The 22253-nt window shown below is 40.9% G+C and overlaps 1 protein-coding gene across 5 annotated transcripts in view; it reads right to left on the bottom strand.

Moving 5' to 3' along the window:
• The window catches only part of ATXN7 (ataxin 7), an 82318-nt gene that overhangs the window by 55163 nt on the left and 4902 nt on the right, over positions 1–22253 (bottom strand). For 3 of the 5 annotated variants that reach the window (XM_027467756.3, XM_027467750.3, XM_072044600.1), the window contains exons 2-5: positions 10239–10331; positions 4025–4172; positions 3557–3853; positions 3114–3182 (exon numbers count right to left, since the gene is read on the bottom strand). In XM_027467756.3, the coding sequence (XP_027323557.3) occupies positions 3114–3182; positions 3557–3842 (355 nt within the window). In that variant the 5' untranslated portion in view covers positions 3843–3853; positions 4025–4172; positions 10239–10331. Of the gene's footprint in view, positions 1–3113; positions 3183–3556; positions 3854–4024; positions 4173–7689; positions 7777–10238; positions 10332–19033; positions 19121–22253 lie in introns of all 5 variants that reach the window. The other 2 variants (XM_038185728.2, XM_027467752.3) reach the window with 2 other exon arrangements.

Raw genomic sequence — 22253 nt, forward strand, 5'->3', positions numbered from 1 at the left:
AAAATAAGATTTTCCCATGCTGAAGGATGCCCGTTTCTCGTTTCCATCTGTTGGGGATTTTCCATACCACAAGCGAGCCAAGTGCTTTGGGTCTGTACCATATTCCCGTGGTTCTAATTTCTACATCAAAGCTCAGCATGGACTCTTACTGCCTCAGAAAGCGACATGTGGGAAAGCATCCAGTGAAATTCTCACTTTCGTGAAGGTCTTCAAGGAGCCCAGCAGGAAAGATTGTACATTATGGATTAGCAGAAGAGAAAGCACATAAGAACAGTGGATTGGGGAAGTACAAGAGGAACACAGGGAATTAGGGAAGACAACCCAATTTCTAGTTGTTACTTCAATGCAAGCTTGGGTATGTCAAGAAGGGTTTGATATAATAAACACATTTGAGACTTTGAACTAATTTTGGTTTCCTGATCCCTCCATGGAACTGGCATTCCTGACAGGTATTAAGGATTCATCAGGCTACGCAACAACCAGCACGTTGAGAGGAGCTGCCTGATCAGCAAGTAGGAAATTCCAGTGACAAACGCCTGAAACCCTGCCTCTCTTCAAAGCTTACAGGTATGTCCTGGAATTACATATTCGTGTCCTTTATTCCTGTAAAAGAATAACAAGCATGCTTCTTTTCTGTTAAAGCACAAGCTTTTTTTAACCCTCTTTTTAATACAGCTTTACGGCAACGCGAACACTCACTCCTCATTCAGGAGATCCACGCTCCGCTGCCTGAAAGCTTGAAACACATCTCTCACCATCAGGCAGACTGATGTTGAAGCTAATTCCCACCAGAAGACTGAAATTAGAGAAAGACCATGTGGGAAAGGAAACAGCTACAAGCCAGTGGGTACAGGCCAGTGGGAGCCTGATCTGGAAGTTGACAATTGTTAAATAAAGAAAACAGCTCTTGGTTTTGAACCCACTTCAAATAAGTGGACTGTAAATTCATGTTCCCTTCTTCTCTCCCTCTCCAGGCCATGAATATTTAATTCTTTTATGCAAACTGGAAGAGTTGCAATACAAGGTTAAATTAGTCTAAATAACCTTGAAATCCTTTTGTCGAGTTGGGCCTCTGACTCAACGCCCAATCTGAAGAGAAGGAACTTTCTCTATACAGCGAGTTGTGTATTTAACCTTACATAAATACTGTGTGGTATGACAAAAATCTTGAAGTTTGAATTGATTTGGTAAAATTTATAATTTGATTCATATTTTCCATGTTAAGATCCATTGTTTAGACAGCCCAATTACTTAATAAATGTCAGTTCCTCAATTTTGAATGCAAAATTCTTCCTGGGAAATCAAACCAGCTACAGCGTTCTCAAAACCTTATTTGATAACACAATGCATACACATGCCAGCACGTTTTGCCACTCCCCTAGTTCTTTAAGTGCACACTTAATTAGCACAACTTTATCTTTTGCTCTAATTTGTAGGCTGAGCTCCCTGCAGACCAACTATAGGTGTATGCCAAGTCAGTGTCTCATTCACATGTCATACAGCAGTCAAAAAGACTGTTGGATGTCTGACAGAGCTACTAAGTTCCACTTCTAGATCTTGATTTTTTTTTTTTTTTTTTTATAATTTTTACAAACTTCCTTCTAGCCATAATCCTACAATTCACATGGTTGGAGGCAGTAGAGAGAAGCTGTGTCTCAGTGGTCAGCCTATGCAAAAAAAGCAGTTTCACGATCTCTCTCCGGGGAAAAAAAAAAAAAAAAAAAAAAAAAAAAAAAAAAAAAAAAGATTATTCCTCACCCTGCCAGCTAATCTTTAAAAACTGGAAACCTTAGATGCTTGTATTTTATGAGGTAGAAATAAGAAAGAATGTTTGAAAATCCTTATTAGCAAAATCTTTGCTAGGATAATGTGCGCTTATTGTTACAAGCATTGTTTTAGCACGAGTGATTTGCCAATTCAGAAAAATAAATTAAATATCCAACAGAAATACTAGTCAAGAACTCAGCAATAAAGTATTAAGGTGCTTTTCAAACACCCAAGAACTTATACACACACAAAAGCGATGGCAAAACGGTACAAACGTTTCTGTATACCGCAGCATAGGATTCTACTGCATCACTCTTACAGCCCAGTGCCCACTGAATCTGGTCCTATAATAATTTTTTTTCTAAATTTTAGCAACGTTACAAATTCTACAATAAGTAGACATTTTGAATCAGCTTCTGTACAGATTACTGCCTCCCCATCTTAAAGCACACTGGCACAGCCTCCGTAATTTTCACTTGCTGCTTGTAGCTCACAAGCAGAGAAGTGCTGAATCAGATCGTCCCCTAAGGTCCCTGGCAAGTCCCACTTTCTACAACTGTAAAGGAAGTTTACAAACTCAGTCTTCCATTTCAAACAGTGTCAAATAAGTGACTCGAGTGTAACTGAGCTAGTATTTAAAGCAGCGAGGCCTATTGCACCCTGCACTTCTCAGTAACAAAGTCTGCTGAAGTGAACTTGCACTAACAATAACATGAAAGTTTTAGGAAGTTGGAAAGAAAAAGAAAAAAATAAAAAGGAAAGAAAATTATACATCAAAAGTCAGGCTGTTGCTGCTTTTCCCACTCCCTGCCACACAGTTACCATACCCTACCGGTGTCATTCATCATTTGGTTACAAGCTCAAGCAGCAGTGCTACTTTTGAAGCAAACCCGGCCCTTCGTGTGCTTTTGCTAATCACAGGTGAAAGGTCACTCTCGCTTCGCAGTAACAAATAAACACAACGCACTGACATGACAGGGAGGGAGACCTGCGTCCAGCTACCGGCACGGATTATATTCCGAGTGAAAATAGGTTGGCTCAAGAGAAGATATTAGCGGCCCTGGTCACGCAACTTCCTTGGGACTGCTTAGGGCCAAAGAAAATCCCACTGAAAACACGATAAACGCCATGCGATAAGTGACCTACGTTCAACCCCGGAGTTTTGGTTAGGTGTTAACTTAATAACAACGCCAATCATGTCCCTGGTCGCCAGGCCACAGGTGCCCAAACTGAAGCGCCAGCACTGACAAGAAGCCTCCTTTCTCCCCCACACGTGTCCTCTGGTCAGGAGTCGCCATCAGAAAAACTTCTTGGGGTGCTTTCGGTCAAGAACACCCCACACTCACCTTCTCGGCAGAGTCGCATCGCTTCTCGATTTTTCCCGTATTCCTTGAAACTTTCTTCTAACGCCGCCCCTGCAAGCAGAAAACCCCCAGAGCTCAGTGACACCGCACGGTGGGACCCCCGCAGCCCCCCGGGACGAGGACAGGGACAGGTGTGGGGCCGTGACGGGGTCGGGGAGCACGGCACCCGGTGACAAGCGGCGTCCGTGGGGCCGGAGGAGCGGAAGGGGATGGCGTTGGGGGCACGGTGCTGGGGAACCCGTTGGCGTTGGGGCACCCGGGTGACGTTGGGGGACCCGGGTGGCGTTGGGGGACCCCGCCGTGCCGTGCTGGGGCTGCCCCAAGCCCCGGTGCGCTGGGAAGGGAAAAGGGGACGGGTTTGGGGGGCACGGCAGCGGGCTGCGGGGCCGGGGGCCGGGCAGGGCCACCCCCCGCGGGGCTCTCACCGTCGTTCCCGTGCAGTTTGGCAGCGTCGACCCAGTGGCTCCAGGGCTGCCCCAGCATCGCCTCGGGGCTGGGCAGGGACCTGCGCTCCCCGACGGCCGCCATTGCCGCTGCGGTGACGGCGGGGCCGGCTCCGCTCCCGCCTCCTCCGCCCGCGCCTCCCTCGCCGGGCCGGGGCCGGGGCCGGGGCCGGGGCCGGGCCCGGAGCTGCCGCTGCCGCTGCCTGGGCGCCGCCGCCGCCGCTGTGCGCTGCTCCCTTCTGACGTCACCCGCGGCCCGCGCCGACATTCTTTCCGCTGCTACAATGCACCGAGACAAGGCGGCGGGCGCTTAAGGTGGCGCCGCGCTTAAGGTGGCGCCGCGGGGTTCTCGAGTCCCCTCAACCCCCCCCCCCCTCCTTTCCTCCAAGTCCCAAATCCCGCGGTTCTGCCCCAAATCCCGCTGCCCCCCCCCGCCCCCCCACACCTCACCTGCGCGGCGGCCCGAGGGCCCGGAGCCGGGTGCCCATGCTGCGCGGGGCGCTGCCTCCCTCTCCGCCGCCCAGGTGAGTGAGGCGCCTGTCGGGCCGGCGGCGCTGCCTCAAGAGCGGCGGGGATCCCCCGGTTCCATGGGGCGACCCTACAAAAAAAACAAAAAAAAAAACAAAAAAAAACAACGACCGCGTCACGAACCCGCCCGGCCCCCCGCTGCGACGGGGCCGCCTGGGGCTGGGCCGGGATCGCCCGCTCCGCCCCGCCCCGCCGGAGCCTCCTTAAATTCGGAGCCACCTTAAGGGCACGGCCACCGGGGCACCGGCACCGGCACCGCCGCCGTTAGGGCCGGGGCTGCGGGTCCCGGGGCTGCGGGTCCCGGGGCTGCGGGTCCCGGGGCTGCGGGTCCCGGGGCTGCGGGTCCCGGGGCTGCGGGTCCCGGGGCTGCGGGTCCCGGGGCTGCGGGTCCCGGGGCTGCGGGTCCCGGGGCTGCGGGTCCCGGGGCTGCGGGTCCCGGGGCTGCGGGTCCCGGGGCTGCGGGTCCCGGGGCTGCGGGTCCCGGGGCTGCGGGTCCCGGGGCTGCGGGTCCCGGGGCTGCGGGTCCCGGGGCTGCGGGTCGGGCCCCCAGCCTTGCTGCCCCACTTGCTTTTCTTCTTAATTACCCCCTCGTCAAGCACTAAAAATGAGAAGGTTTTGGGAAAAATGCTCTCCTGGCCAGAAACAGTCACTAACAAAGTTCTGCGATTATGCACAATTTAATTTATATTCAATAAAAGTTTTTTTTTTTTTTTAAGGTTTTTATTAGATTTTTATTTTATTTAGATTTTTTAAATTTATTTTATTTATTTTTTATTTTATTTAGATTTTATTTTATTTATATTTTTATTATTTTTTTAGATTTTTATTATTTTTTATATTTTTATTAAAAATATATTAATTTATTAATATATTTTTATATTTTATTAATATAATTTTAAATTAAAATAAATCAATTTATGAATTGCAAGCTGCTCTCTCCCTGCACCCTTTCTGCTGCCCAGGTTCCTGTGCCCCCCCCCTGCACCCACCCCGCTCGCAGGGACCCAAACCTGCTGCATCCCACACAAAAATCTCGGCAGCGTGGGACCGCGGGCGGCAGCACCGGGGGCTGCCCGTCAGTCCCCTAGGTGGTATGCTGGTATTTGCAAAACCAGGCAGCCGCAGGCCAAACAGTAAACAGAAGGGTTTGCACGGCCCCGCTGCAGCGCTGCGGAGGTGTGCGTGCACGCTCGGCCCAGGCTTCGCTATTTTGGGTGAAATACAAGCCTGGGAGCGCGGCACCGCGACCCGCTAGGGATGTGCCTTGCCTCGTTTGCGCGTGTAAGGGAGCTGAACACACAAGCACATCGGGCAGTCGTGGCAGGGGATGGGACAGGCTGTAATTGTAAGGAGATTCAGTGTTCGGCCCCAGTGATAACTTCTGTCACACGCAGGACGTATCTTGTAAAACTGCTCATCTGCTGCAGAACAGCGAGGGAAACTTCTCCCCTGTCACTCCAAGTCTAATTCCTTAAAATAACTCAAACTCTACAAGATTTAGATAAAAACAACAACTTCTATCGCAGGAAGTTGTAGCAGGACTAATAAAAGCTTCTGGAGCTGGGTCGTGATCTGTCGGTTACACCTGTTTCTAACTGAACTGCTGTTGCCCAAACCCATGGACTCTCTCTTCATTTTAGGTCTCAGCATGAGCAGGAGGTGCTTATGGGGCCAGAGCTGAAAGATAAATGATGAATGAAGGACCCTATTCCTTTATTATCCAAGAATATACTTAAAAATATAAATAGCTACTTATAATGAAGGCTAAAAACATCAGTGGGACGTGTCTGTCAGGCGTTGAAATTCAAAATCTTGAATATCTGAGCAGAACCTAAACTAATTTTATGGTGTAAAAACCAGACAGGAAAACAAAAATCTACTACTGATTTCCTTCATTCTTAGTTTCTCAAATTTACAAAAAAAATTCCTCTATTATTATTTATTTTACATTGATCCTAATGCAAGTAGTGATGGGTGTCCATACAGAGCCATAGGACACCAACACCTGCCTTTTAATAGCAATAGATTTTACTGTGATATATCTAATTAATGCTCTACATCATGACTCTTTTCTTTAATCATTACTGACGTATGTATATCAAATGACACAAAAGTAAAATGGCTTAATTTGGCAAAATTACTGTTGATTAGCTAAGTACTTTAACAAGCTAATAGATTATCAAATTTTCAGTTTCTATCATTGATACTCATCAAGTTACTCAGAAGTGCCTCTTGCTTTAAAAGTGCCAGCCAAAGAGGTACCTTTATTTCAAAGATCTTCTTCCTCTTTCAAACCTGTTGTTGTGTTTTATTCCTGTCCCTCTTTCACAACTTATTTTTCCTATACATACCCACTCAAGATCTAATTCTGCTGCCTGGGCCTCAGGCTGTCCTTTAGTAAACTTTCTTCCTGTAGTGATTTTTTTTTTTTTGCACTGTGTCGTGAATGCATCAGTATTCCAGCAGAGGGAGGAAAGCGGCAGCAGAAAGATCAGTTCATCAGTTCAGTGCACAAGACCGATTAGTCAGAGAGCAGGAATAGGGACAGACGAAAAACTCCTTTTAAAAGGACTGGAGGTGGAGAGAATATTCTTTTCCACAAACCCACTATGCTGAATATGGTTTTTTTTGTTTGTTTGTTTTTTAAGGCACACAAGTTCAATTATATTGTTTCCGTAGTGCTATACATGGATGCGTTGATGATTTTAGGGGCAAACCCCTGAAAATCCATCACATTAGAAGAAGGACAGAATTCAAAACGTTGTAAACTTTGAACAGGTGACTGTTATGAATCTGAGACACCCAGGTAAGGAGCGTGGTCATTCAAAGTTCCCTTGGCACTCAGTGGAGAGCCAGGGATACTTTTGAGATCAGGTTGGTCCCTCCTGGTCCCAAACGGTTTTTGAAGAAGCCCTTCTCTTCCCATAGACCATGCAAGACAAGGATGACCCTGCACCTGAATTAGGGTCCTCTATTAGGCACCCAGAGTCAAGAGGGATGAATCTGGTCAAGAATAGCTCCTTTAATCACACTCCTTTAACAGAACAAAGTTTTCCAGAAATGCTACAATTTCAGGGGTTTAACTAAGGAAGCAAAACATCACAAGGAGCAGCACTGGGACTGAGATTGTGATCAAACAACCACACGCTGCTTGTGTGTGTGAGTGAGAACACATACCCAACTCATTCATCAAAGAGCTGAGAGGAAAAAAAAAACACAAAACAAACATGGAGGAGTAAGTTAAGTTCAGGGAGAGAGGAAGTGGAGAAGGAAATGTGAGGCAGGAAAACAGAAAGCAGCAGATAACGTAGAGGAGAGAGACAAATAGTGGGGGTGAAAAAAGCATAAACAAACAAAGAAATACATCACAGCCTGTGAAAGGAAAGAAAGAAATAAGTCAGGAAGAGGAAAGGAAACACACAAAAAAAGGGAAAACCACAGCTTCAAAGCTCACTAAACAGATTTAACGACATATTAACCACGGCTGGTAATGCTCTGCTGACATGCATGCCTACAGACAGCATGCAACTGCTTAACACTCCAGAGGATGGTTATTTTGTGTCATGACACTGCAGGCATTTTTTCACCTGTACTGGCAGGTTTCCTCCTTTTGCCAGGTGGTCCTGGGAAGCTGTTCAAACAGGGAACACCTTAGTCAGGTGTTTCGTTAGAATCTATGAGACAACCACCATAAAAGACCTGAGATATGATAATTCTTATCTGGAATGAAAAAGCAAGGATGAGTCTGCAGCTGAACTCTTTTACGAACAGAAGGATAACGATACGATTGAGTCGCTGGTGATTTTCCACAGTGACTGCAAAGGATGCATGAATTAAAAGTGTGAAGGGGGAGACAGGGAGAGCCTGCAAGGGTGTCATTTTATCAGTACTTAGAAGAAAAAAAAAAGAAAGTGAATTCATAAAAAAAGTCTGTTGAGGAAAAGATCTGAGGGGCATTACAGCACTAAAGAAAATCAAGTAAGTTAATTATAGCTAAAAAGTCTGATGTGATCAAGAGGGACTTAAAAACTAAGAACAAATACTATCAGCGAAGACTTGTTGGTAAATGAGATTCAGGCTGAAATGACAACTCAAGCAGCTGATACACCGAAGCAATATCCTGACCCTGGCGTCAGCTCCTGTTGACAGCAGTGGAACTAGGAACACATTTCGTGCGTATTAAAATATGTCTCCAGTTTGAGATGTGCAGGAATATAATTGGGCAAGCAGGGAGGCAAGAGATAAAAAGTTCATATAAATCATCATGTCCAGGTGATGAGAAAACTACGCAGACATAACAAAACAGACCATTTCATTTAAGCCACACCACAGAAAAAATATTAATACGTTACTAACATGCATTATGGTAATCTGTAGTTCAATCTCACCTCCAGTGAAATCAACCAACTTCTCCCTTTATTCACAGGACTGTGATCCCTCAGGATAATAACCATGAGCAGCATGTGATAAAAACTCAAACACCAAACCATAACAATCTATTACCCTTTTCCCACAGATCCTGGAAAGAGGTTGATGTGTTTAATTTTATTTATGAGTAACCCTTCAAAGGGAGTTGAAGATGCTCAGAAGTGTTGGAATACATCTACCTTATATACTTGAAAGTGAAATTACTGTGGATACTTACTATAACCTATGTGTACCAGGGAAAAGAATAATATTGTTAGGATTAGAAATTAACTCGAAGTATCTGTTTCTGAGGAGAAGAAGTGGAAGCAAATAAATGTAAGTAAATCTGAGAAGAGTTCTGACTTGGGATAAGAATGCAATGGACACCCCCACAAGTTTAACTAAACTTCATGACGACTACATTGTGATATTAAAATAACTTAACATTTTAAGACCCAAATGATAAATGTATGCCATTGCCATTTATTCTAAAATTTATACTCTCTGTTTTATAAAATATATTGTATCTAACAAAACCTTGCAAACACTTCCTTCTTTACTTATCAAATGTGACTTAAATGCCCTTCCATTTCCACATGCCAAAAATTGTACAATCCTGCAAGCAGTACCCAAAGGTAACAGTTTTATAATATTTCTCCTTCTGAAATAGCACCTGGCTTCACATAAACTTTCCAAAAAGAATTTTCAAATGCAATATGAAAGGTTAAAAAAAGAGTTTTGGCTGAGCTGTTCAAGAGAACGGGGCAGTTTAAGAGCCACACCGTGACAAACATTCCTCACTCTTCTCGAGCTCAGATCAACTCTGCCACTTAAATAAATTCTGCAGACCAGCTCCATGCTAACTGTAATGGTACTTTCTGCTACAATCTATTCTAAAAAATATATTAAAAGATGATTTGCACAGCAAATACTAGTCAGACTGTAACAGGCTGGATTCTCCAAGTCTGTGCATAAGAAAAATGAAGACTCTGAATGAAATCTTTTCTTTCATTCTAATCAGAAAAAGTACACAAAATGGTGAAATGTGCATGATGATACAGAGTAGAAATAAACACCGGGGAAACAGGGAAAGAAATAGGTACTGTATCAATGAATTTGCAGTACCTGATAATCTGCAATACCAGCTTTTTAGCCAAAACTTCACTTTATCATCATAATTCTCTCTTTGTCAAGTAACCGTACAGTTCTTGCCTCAGTTTACAGTTCTATTTTCTGAACATGTCAGACAATGGCACTGACGAAGCCGGTAGGCTGTGATTTATACTAGAGTATAACAGCCTTCAAATACCTTGAAGTACCACAGAAATGTTGAAATAGACAAAATAACTATTTAGAAGAAGTTTATGCCTTCTAAAATATAATAAATAAATCTAAAATGTTAAATTGCCTGTATGCCAAACCTTCCTTGACCAGCTCACTTCATCTAAGTGACCAAAATATGTCATACAACTTGATTTTATCTTGAGGTTTGACTGTTCCATGCTTGAACTCCCTTTAGATTGATTGTAAGGTCGCTTTATTTCCCACTGAAACATATATTAAACACCTGCATTTTTTTTTTTTTTTTTTTAAAGTCTCCCCACTGCATCTGGTAACACTTCAGACTTGCTTTGCAACCCTGTTAATATCCTGTTCTCCACGCTTCTCACTTCTAAAGTATGTGAATATTATGCTTAAGGAAAATATGTGGGTAAGCATGTCACAGTACCTTGAAATTACGGTGAATCGTTGGGTTGATTTATCAATTGATCTTCATCTGTTCAGATTTCGGAAGCTTTCTCTAACTTGTATCTGATTAATTCTGAAACAAAACAGGAGCACAGCAGTGAGACATTTGGAACCTTATCTCAGTTCCCTAACTCTGATTTTATCTATTTAAATGCTAATATGAAGCATTTTATCAATTCTTACAAATACAGTTTCTGCAATGGAGTTAAAACTGAAAGGTAAGCAGGGAACCGTTATACACTCCTATGTACAGAGCAGCTCTTTAAATGGCAGCCTGACATTACCAGAAAGGTATGCATTGGTTTAAATCTCAATCTTCAGCCCAGTTACTGCACTCACATCGCCGATTACTGACCAGATTTCAGAGCAGAAGGCTGTGTCTGTATCACAAGCTGCTAACACCACTGCACTGGGTTTTCTGCTCAGGATTTTTCTAGAATACAGCATGACTCCAACAACACGAGCTCTTGGTACGCAGTCATTGACATTTTTACCCCCATGTCATACAACGTAGATAGCTGAAAACGATCCCTCACGTAAAAGTCATTGGTGACTATCACTCTATAACTGATGCAGAGTTTAATAAAAATTAAGAAGACAAATGAACCGAGGCCCTTCCTGCAAGAGGAACATCAATTATTGCAAGCTTGGGGGTTTTAAATCCTTTCATTTAATGCTTATAAACTTACTGTTTACATAAATTTAAGCACAGTTTGCTTTGGTTTACCATAAATCAATGCTTAATTGGTAAAGCTAAACCAAAGCCCAGTTAAAACTTAAAAATTATTTTCATCCGTCCTCGTGCATGGGTTATATTAAAGATCAAATAATTGTTTTTTTGTAAGTGTTTTGAAATTAAACTAGCAATTTTTTTTCATCTTCTTAGAAGTCATGAAGTTAGCTATAAATAAGCCAATCTAGTGCTGGGGACGCATGACACTTCAGAGAGAACTATTTTTTTCCCCTCCAAGGATTAAAGTCCAGACAAGAGGAATGCAGTCCAAGAGGGCACCCAAGCCACCCCACAGGCTGGAGGGCTCTGCCCCAACGGAAGGTGCAGAACGAAGCTTTTCTTGGCTTCTGCTACTTCTCTGCGAAGCCGTCTGCAAACGAAGTTCATGCTTTTAAATTCTTTTAATGCAATGAGAATAAAACCCTCTTTTCCTTTCAAACTGCAGCTTACCAGCTGACACTGCTTTGACTGAGATCACCTACAGATATATTTACTATTTCTAACCTTTACTGAGGTTTACCCTGCTCAGTGAGGTACTTCATCCTAGGAAGCACATCAGAGCTTTAGGATATTTTAGTTAATCAGTGAAATAAAATAATGTCTTCAGTGGACAACACTTGACAGCTACTACAGTATTACTTCTCTCTCTCCTCTGCATCATTCTGCTTTATGGTTAATAGGACTTGAGGTAACTGATCATTAACAAATTTCTACACCAGATCTCTCAGAAATTTAATTTCCTTGTTACGCATACAACTCTCATTGAATAATACAATATTACAACTTTCTCTTCAACTCTTGCTGCTGCTCATTGGGAAAGGAAATGTGGTGTTTGTCAAAAGTCTTTTTTTCCCTTTGTCTGTTCAGGGCATGAAGACTGAATTCATACAGACCTTCCTCTTTACAGATCATTCAGTGCTCAGCCTCAGAGCCTCAATCCCTTCAAGCATATCATCTCCCTGCTGTGAAGGTAACTCACTCCTTCATCTCTACCCTAATTTCTTCAGGGGATATGGGAGCTCTGCATGCAAAATGCCTTTTCTTTTATCCTGATTTAAATGGCACTAGTTGGATAAAAGGCGAATTCCATTGCTTCACACAATAATGAAAACAAAAAAAGCTACCTATAAAATAAAATGCTTTCCAAAGACTTAAAAATCTAGGAATTGAGCAATAAGTAAGTGGTAAGTACAAACAATGAATCAGATGAGGGTGAAGGAAGGAACAGTAAAATTTTTATTCCTATATACAAGAGAACAGAGCACACTATGTCACCACCTGTGAATTTTGCTGTAGGGATTACATCTGGAGTGGAGTTTGAAGGAAGTTAACAGAATAAATTTCAAAAGAATAAAGTGACAGCTTAACGACTCTTAAAGAGAGCTCTTTCTCTGGATGATAGGTGGCAAAGAACAGGAATGATTCTTACTGAGGATTTACAGCAGGTCAATTACAACCACAACTGTCAGCAAAGAGTATTGTAAGGAAGAGATGGGATGATTGAGAATAAGGCAGGAGGAGCTCACTCTCCAGAAGGCAGGCACTTCGGTGCACTGGGAAAGGGAGAGCTGGCTGAAGGATGGAGAGATGACAAAAACAGGCAAAGTGGCAATCCAAGAAAATGAAAAAAGGCATTTTCAAACCAATGAAGCGGAGTTAGTGTATATGGCTGTATATCAAAGAAATCTCGTTGTGATTGCTACTTAATACTACGAGATACAGGAAACCACAATCGAGCAGAGTAAAAGCTTTATATACAGCTTTGGCTGGGACATAATTAGTCATGATGACTAATGAATATTATCCATTTAAGGGGAAATATAGTTACATGAAAACTGAAATTGCAAAGCAACTCATCAAAATAAAGAAGTGTAAACATATGTGATAAAGCATCCCTGACTACTGCAAGTATCCAAACAAATGCCTCAGCTAGCCAAACGCCATTAACTCCTTTACAAACAGAATCTCAGAAATATGTAACAGCACACACCTGAGCTGTGGAGCATTCTTTCTATTTTGTTAGGTACAAAATTGTATTTTGTCTTAAATGTTTATATATTTACATTTATGTAAACAAAGATTTAGGTGTGTTAGGTATAATCATCCCAAAATTGGGCTTTATTTTTGATATATTATGCTTATGGCCATAACCTAATGAGATCTTATTCTGCCCCTTAGGAAAGTGGGTTGGGGAGGTCTGTGTTGAAAGAACACGAGATGGCTAGGATGAGGCTATGGGCTGTCATTAAGGCTAGCAAGTAGCTCAAGAGTAAAACAGCAATTCTGAGGTTGATCTCATTTGTGCTGGAAACTGACTCCTGACCTGCCCATTACAGAGTATCAGTGGGTCAAAGAAGAAAAAAGAACTACAAACTCTACTAATTACATAACTGGTCCTCCTACATCCCTTAGGAGCTGTAATTCTTTACATCTTTACAGATTGAAAAACAAAGTACCAGTTACATGTTTCAAATGGAGACTAGATACCAAAACTTTTGTAAATACCAATTAGAAGGTTGCAGCCTCTCAAGACTTCATAATTAGTATGTATGCAAATACTAAATATTTCTCACAAGTACTTAAATATTTCCTCTGTATTTATAAAAACACAAATGTCACAGAATATCCAGTGCTTAAACACAGTAATGATGCACGGTTACTCTAAAACTATGTCAAACGTGTATAGGCATTTTCGTAGCTAATGAGAAGGGTCAATTAAGATACTAGTTAAGTTTATTTAATAACTGATACCTTAGTCAAAGGAGACGTAACAATGCCTTTGGAACAATTCACACTAAACTGATAAAAACTGCAAAATAATTGCGCACAGCAAAGTGTACTTGAGCTATCTTAACTTTGATTAGTGTCATTTTCCTTTGCCTAATTACAACAGAAAAAAAAGATTAGCATTCATTATTTTCCTCGGCAACTCATCACTAATTTTAGTTTTATCTTGCAACAATTTTTCTTTTATCTTAGAAGTTTTCTTCAGCGGTACAAATAACAAAGTCATAAGAAGCCTTTGAATATTGCATTTCAACTGCAGAAATGCAACCAGACAAAGCATAGAATAGAGAGGCTAAAAAATACTTGGTTTCAGAAATAAAAATACTCTATAAGGAGGTATCTTGTCTTCCATTTCAAAATACCTACTTCTTCCACTGTGATTTATGTCACCCTCTGAAAGTTCAATCTATAAAACACGTTAGCTTACTGCAGCAAGCTAAGATAAATAATGACAGTTGAAATTGTATTTATATGTTTCTTTAAAAAGTGTATTTGTATACACCTGTAGAGAAGAAAAAGACACATTCTACGTTCAGTATTTTATATAATAGGAACATTTTATACCAGTTACAACTTGTATTACATCAGAAACACAAGCAACAAAAGACTGGTAGCAAGCAAAAAAGATTCCGGACATCAGAATTTTCCATTTTTCTAAAAATAAATGAAACCCCGATTAGCTCATTTAAAATTGTTCACAGAGTAAGACAATAGTGTTACAAAGGATGCATAAACATATAATATAAACAGATATTATTCAAGACAGAAAGGCACAGCTAATCAAGACAATGCAGAGCACACAATTAACGTGATTTGCAAAATTTATTACTGAGCTCTTGTTAAATATAATATTATTCAAACTACACAGTCATGGTTATTGCAGATTAAAGATTACAAATTATCTCCTCGTGTATATCATTATTGTGAGTGGTTGCATTTTGTCTGTCTGATTTTATATCACTGCAGGCAGATGAAAGTCATCTTAAAAATCTGACTCATAATTTAGGTAGCACACCACTAACCTGAGCAGAGACGTTGGTTCCTACTCGGGTCCAACACCATCCTCAATGTAAACAAAGGACACTGGCGTGCACCCGGGGCTAAGGATGTCAGCATTTTTCAAACACCTTTCTGACTGTTCCATTTTATGGTGATGCAATATGACCTACATTTTCAATGGCCAAAGAGAGACAGAGAGATAGAAAGGGAGGAGATAGAGAAAAGAAAGACAGAGAGACCTTTTCTGTCCTTATCCTCCATTAACTAAAGCTTTAGCTGTCCCTCATGAGGACGGTAACGGACAAGAATAAAGGCAGAATAACACCATGGTAGATTCTCAATGAGAAGCTGAAGGATAGAGTAGCATAAGAAATAGTGAGATTTTTTTCTTCCACATTCCTGTGAACAAGTAAATAGCAACACCCCCAATAGGAGAGAAGAACAGCAGGATCAGTAATTTTGTTACCGATTGCCAGCATAAAGCTGTCTGTAATGCAGATGCTTATTTTGCCACCTTTTATTTCCCATCATGTTCATAACACTTCATTTTTATGTATTCATTTTAGATATCAAAATGAAAGACAAAATAATACGCATCGTTATCATAATTTTTACAGAGATATCGAGGAAGAAAGAATGATTTGCCACAGTTACCAGGCCCAGCGCAGGGCTGGGAACAGAAAGCATCACTCTTCATTATCTCTGCACTGTGCAATCTATTAGGGACTGTGATACCTGTCATACTAACATATAATCTTGACATAATTCCAAAATTATCTCTATCATGTCTCTCCCGCATATGATCCTCACACAAAAAACCATACTGGATTACTGCTAACTCTCAGAAAGCTTTCTTTTACAAATGATAAACCACATTTGTCAAGCTGTCTCTGGAAATGCACTTGACTGTGAACTGCAAAGCTTGACATAAAGCGCCAATGGTATTTTTCAGTATAAGAATGTAAAAGTAAAGACCTAATTGCAGCCTTAGTTGCCTTTTCATTTTTCTGCAAATAAATCGCCTTTCCTTTCAAAAATTGGCATTTTTCCACAGTTAAACTAGTACGTTAAAAAATTAAGGCTTGTTGATAGGACTGTAGTAAGCAAAAATCAAGGTATTTTGATTTGCAGTAACTGTTTTTAATGCAAGTACTGTCTTGCAGAATATTTGCCAAGTGCTTACAGCATCACAGCCCCTTTACTAATGCAGTATACATACATATATACAATATAGCAGTAAATCATTTTCTAATTATCGAGACTGAAGGCCAAAATTTGATCTTAAGTATACCTCTGTAAATCCAGAATGACTCCAGTGCTTTCCAAAGAGTTTCTTGGGATTTGCACATACGTAAAGAAGCCTGTAATTTGGCACTGAGTTTGAAACCAGACATCAATAAAATTTATAGATTAATTCCTGCTTTTGACCTGTATTTATTATAACAATAGCTTTCTTATCAAGCAGTATTCATCTCCTGAAATGCAATCATCCCTACACAGCGAGTACTGACAAATTGCTGTTCCTTTGCTTGAGTGCTGCTGCCTTTTTTATAACTGCAGTGTTATATCCAACTGGTTAGGCATGCAAACAGCACCCAGGTAAAGCAAAGGAGAGAAATAATGGAAGCCTACCCTACTATCAAAAGAAGAGAGAGTTGAGAGTCAAAAGACAGTGTTAATAGGAATGAAGGAAAGAGATTACCTGTAAAAGAATGAAAGATTAGAAATTAAGAGGAGAGGATGGACATTGTAAAAGGAGGATGGGGGACAGGGTTGGGGTGGAAGACAGCGTCTGAAGCAAGAAGAGAACTACTACTCAAACACCACGTGCCCAGAAGAGTGTGAGGAAATCCTCAATAATTAAAATCAGATTACAATCACACATTCCTCCACTCCTGTTATCCCTGGTTGCAGCTTGTTCAAACTATCTTACTCTCTGAAATGGAATTTAGTGGGAGACAAGTATTCCTCCCCTTACAAACAGAAATCTGCTCCTGTTAATGTAGAACAAGAGTCTTGTGGATCTAAAAAGAAGTCACTTCACTATTTTCAGTATTACTAGAGCTCTCTTTTGTGAACGTTTCACTGCACTACTTCCTCAGTTACCCTTACTCGATGCCTCTTTTTTTTTTTTTCTTTCTACATAGCATCTCTGTTTCAGTTCAGAAGGGAGAGAAGCTGAGGTGACAGTTTTATTGCTACCCAACACCATAAAAATTCCAACTAGAGAAGCCAGCCAGTGCGGAGATTAGCAGGGTTCAAGCCAAACCACCCGAAGTGATCCTTCCCTTCCGCCTACCAGTGACTGCCATCTAGAGTCAGAGACACCGGCTCACAGGAGAGGAGAAAAATGTTACAGCAATGAGAGAAATGTTAATCCCAGCCACTAAAAAAAGGCAAGAATTCATATTCTAGAAATTTACATCTACCTTAAAAAATTATTTGGGGTTCTCTTCTTAACGAGCCTTCTGGCTAATGAGCATTTGGTCCATGTCTCCCAGCTTTTCTTTTTAAACGTGAAAAGGCAATTTCATTTTGTTGTAAACACTCAAGTTGTTTGTATATGTGGAGAAAATATATATATTTTCTCATGATATTTCAATATAAAATAGTGCTACACCGCTTTTCAAGTAAATCCTGTGTTTCTGACTGTTTGCTAAGTTAAGACTGTTTGTATGTTAAGAATCTGAATATGAACTTTCATCCTCAGCTGAAAATGTAAGTCAATACACACCTTTATAAGACTACCTGTGTAAAAACACTGACAAAAACTTTAACATTGATGGCATTAGAGATACTAATGACATTAAAATGTCTTTCTCGTACATAAACGTTAATTTTAAAACCTTGTTTCATTTTTAAGAAATATATCCATACTGACCCCAACATACTAATGACTTAAATGCCTACAAAAGCCCACTTAAGCCAATAGGATTTCTTACATAGCGTAAAGGGTTTTTATTATACCGTATAAAAAAATAAACCCCCCACTTTGCAATGCTCTGCAATAAATTTGTCTTCTCACTCTCTCAGTCCCTAAATCTCCTTTAAACTAAGGAATTACATTCTTTAGGCACTTCTTTACATGTCACATTCTTCAACTCTTGAAGCAATTTCACTGGCATCTCCACACTTCCTCTTTCCTAATTTCATTCAACACAGACTCTGGTCTCCTGCAAGTGTGCAGTTAATTAATACTTTATTAATTAATACTTTAATTCAAAACTGAAGGAGAAGGAGACTGAGCAGCCTGATTTTCATGAACTCAGGACCCTTATTTATTTATTTATTTATTGCCTAACAAAATTTAGGAAACTCAGCTGGAACACAATAGTCACTCCTTCCATATGTGGTGTCCATACTTATAAATAAACCTAGCAGAAGTGTATGTGATATTCCTATCACTTTAAAAACTCAAGTCCTGTTCCCAAGATAATAAAATGTCATTATTATGGTGTGAGCACAAATAGAAAAAGGAGGCTGGCCCCACTGCCCAGCAGCAGAACTATGCACATTCCTGTTGACATCACAGATGGTGCACAAAGAAGAGCTGGTGAAGCACTAGAAACATAAAAAACTGCTTGCAAAATGGGAAGAAAAATAAAAAGCCAAAAATTAAACTGAAAGCTTCAAAGTAGATCCTTGAAAAATGTAGCCACATTGTATTTTTGCATACAACCTCCCAATAGTTACAGTTTGTAGTTTTTGAAGCACGTGTAGTCCTAAGGCATATTTTACCCTTTAAGCTTTAGGTTCTCCAATTCCTCGTAATACAGACACTTGTCTGGGAAGACCTTTGACTTGACAACAGATGATTTTTGGCAAAAGAAATAACAGAATTTCAAATGACTCTTCCCTTTCTCAATTACCAGGACAATGGAGCCTAGCAAGGTTTGGGCCCCATCAACAACTGGATTAGCAGAAATCATTCCTCTTTAACAACAGTGACATGTAGTTAAGGTAATATCTTTTTTTCCTATTTCTACAGCTTTGTCAAAGAAAAGAATTACATTTTGATATTCACTACTGTAATGTTGTCTGCAACCCCAACAAACTGTCCTTACCCATAACTATTAGAAGCTGTCCTGTGCTAGGGCTGGTCATTTTTAATCTTTCCCCAAGCAATGGCAGCTGCACAGAAGCCAAGGAGAACAACTATTTAGTGAGAGAGATCTCTCCGAGGGAGTAACGCCTCTCGCAGCACCCATCTCCACAGAAAAGCAGCAAGAGAGACCCAGAACAGCGGTCATACTCACTGATGCAAGCAGAAAGAGAAGAAAACGTAGGCTGCAAAATGGCTCTCTTAGAGTTGCAATCTCTGTGCCAAATTTAGGAAGCCAGTCCTAGAAAGACATGATGGGGAACAGGCTCTATAAAGAGGCACTTACAAATAAAGAAGATTCAGTATGAATAATCCAGCCATTAGGAAACTCAATACCTGGGTTACTGCCGTACTACAAGTCTATGCCAATGCTTGAGATCACTGGTGGCATATGCCTGCTACTCCAAAAGAAGTAACCACCGTGCTTTACTGTACCAGTTTGAAGGGAAAATCAATCAACAGTCTTACACACTTGGGGCCAAAAATATTACATAGAGTGAGTACATTTTATTGTCGATGTTTTCAAATATAAATGCTATTTTGAAATGTAAACACCACGCAGCCCTGCACTATTATTATCGTGACACACAGGATGCAGCTCATGGTGTTAATAATTCATCCAAAAGAAAAGTACAACCTCAGCAGTTTAAGTTATGCGCAATTAAAAAAAAAGAAAGAAAGAAAAAAAGGAGCTAATTCTAGAATTAGGGCTTAATGTTTGTTTGTTTTTAAAAAAAGCTAGTCATTTACCTTAGTACTGCATAAAATCCCACTGAAATCACTTTGGTGCCTTTCACTAGTACAGTTCAGAACAAGTTCAAGAGCTTGCAAGACCAGGACAGATTTCTTTAACATAAACATTTGAAAATAGCAGCTCGTGAGCTACTTCCTTCCATGTGTTTGATGACATTTTATCTACGGTTACAGTTAGCTGCTCCTGTCTGTACAAGTCTTTCACGTAATAGTAGGAAAGAAAAGCTTTACTAGAAACTGGCCTGTAAATACCCTCCTATTCCAAGCCTGGCAAAGCGGCTGCAGCTCAAGTGCAATTTAGTTTTTTCTTTAAAAAAAAAAATAAAAAATTCAAACTCATTACATCATGTAAAAAAAATCCCATATGTTTTGCTTTAATATACATATGCACAAGTTTATTTTAGAATATTATATTGTTCAAAACTGCTCTAGCTTTACATAAACACACACACACCAAAAACCACAAGCAGATCTCAAAAATGAAAAAAGAAAAAACATTAAATAAACGTAACTGCCAAAGCAATCTTGGAATGAAACCGAAGTGAAAATATTTACAATGAACCACAAAATCACAGGTGCATACTTGTAGCTATTAGTAGCATGGCTTTGTTCTACTTTCAACTCTTAGAAGCCAATCTTTATTCATATCAGTAGTAAAATCCAATTTATCTGCTTTTTTTTCTTTTATTAGATCATTACTATCCACATGTAATCAACATGTACATTTTTATCTTAATAAATGCAAAAGGCAGAGGACCAGAAAGAATCCCTCATGGATTTCACACATTCTACACTACCGTTTTGCAAAACAAAACCAAAACAGAATGTTTGTTTACACCAAGTCTCTACTAAAATATTATCATAATACAAGTTGGACTGGGTGTTTTGTAAATCCTAAAGAGAAATAACATTTGGGGCTGAATGTATTGACTTTCATATGCATTTGTTTGCATACATGGTTGCTTTCATAGCCACACATATCACCACTTCATATCTCAATTGCAAATTTGCAATATATCGAAATAAATATACATGTATACATACTCCACATATATAGCGTATGTTATGGCCAATCTCTCCTCTGTCAGTAAGTTTGAAATTAATTTTTCTATTTACCTTTTGCAATTCCCTGAAATAGTTTATGAAGCAGATTTTTTTCCCCACAAGGTGTTTTTCTCAGTTTGCCTGTACTTTTCAAGCCCAAATCTTATTCCTGCTTGCACATAAAATTTGGAAGTGGCCACAAAGGCACTCAGACACCTTTGAACAGAATCTGATCTTCAATCTGAAAGTGATCTTTCATGCCATGCCACGCTTACATGTTTTGCTCTTGCACTTCTGAAACCACTGGTTTGCTTTTATGGATTATTTCCTTAAATGCTTCGGTCCTGAGCCGTCTCATAACTACGTGCTGGGCTACAGAGCCGTGTTCACTCTGACTTTCCAACAGCAACACCACCTTATACCAGTCTACAGCCCGGTGATTACAAAATTCACTCTGATGGAAAGAATTAGGGGCATTAATCCCCTCCGGATGGAGGATGGCTGGGTTGAAGTCCCCCACACATGTGGTGAGCGTTGTAGCGGATAACAGCCCCGCTAATGACAAAAAGGGAACCAGAACCATTACCACCTCCTGGGTTTTGAAAGCAAAGATTGACCTTTACTCCTTGTTTGAAAGAAAGAGCTTATGATCCTAATTTCAAGAGAGCGTGAATCCAAAATGCTCCCCAGAGGAAGGTGCTTAGCTCTGGATATAGGCAGGATTTAAGCACATTCCTTCTTCAGCTACTGCGCAGAAAATGTGCAGATTCATCAGCTCCTTCAAGCTGCTTCAGCTGGTACAATTCTAATGAAATACCAGAAAATTCTGAGGCATTCGGCTCTCCCCGTTCTCGTGGTAACACCACCCATCTGGCCCCAGCTAGACCGAGTCTTCCCTTTGGCACACCCTGCTGGAGCAGAGCGAGGAGCTGCCCGCCCTGCATCTCCCCATCTGGGGCCGGGACTCTCCGCTGGAGATGACCCCTTATCTTCTCCACGCACATCTCCCAAAATATCAGTGTAAACCCTCTGTCTTCACGGCAACCGGAGCAGTATTTTAGAAGCAACACTTGACCCACTCACAAAAGAAGATGAGACAGAGGAGAGCCTGCCTTCTCCCTAAGAAAGCCTCAGCCTCTCTTTGCAGTTTTACCCTGCTCCCAGTCACTCTCAGTAGGGTAACAATGCTCAGGAACAAAGCACGGTGTTACCACTCAACGTGTGATGTATGAAAGGCATAAAGATGAGCAGGCATCACCAAAGCGTGTACCATGCCTGTTTCATTGCTCAGAGCCAGAAATCGGGGTATGAGCACGTGCTTCACTGTATCATGTTTTACAGGAACCGTAAATTGTAGCTGCTCCCAAATGGACAGAGTTACTCTATTAAAAGAAAATATACCTTAAACAATAAAAATATCCAAGGCAAAATAGAAAACCATCTTAAAATCAGAACCACAAGATTACCAATATAGACCTGATACTCTTTTTCTCCATCTCCTGAGACAAAAGTGCTTCTTCCAACACCTTTCCACAGCATGGGGCCTTACTTCGCCAAGCTCAAAGCCTTGTAAAAAT

Source organism: Anas platyrhynchos, chromosome 13 (genome assembly GCF_047663525.1).
Source record: "Anas platyrhynchos isolate ZD024472 breed Pekin duck chromosome 13, IASCAAS_PekinDuck_T2T, whole genome shotgun sequence".
Taxonomy (NCBI): Eukaryota; Metazoa; Chordata; class Aves; order Anseriformes; family Anatidae; genus Anas; species Anas platyrhynchos.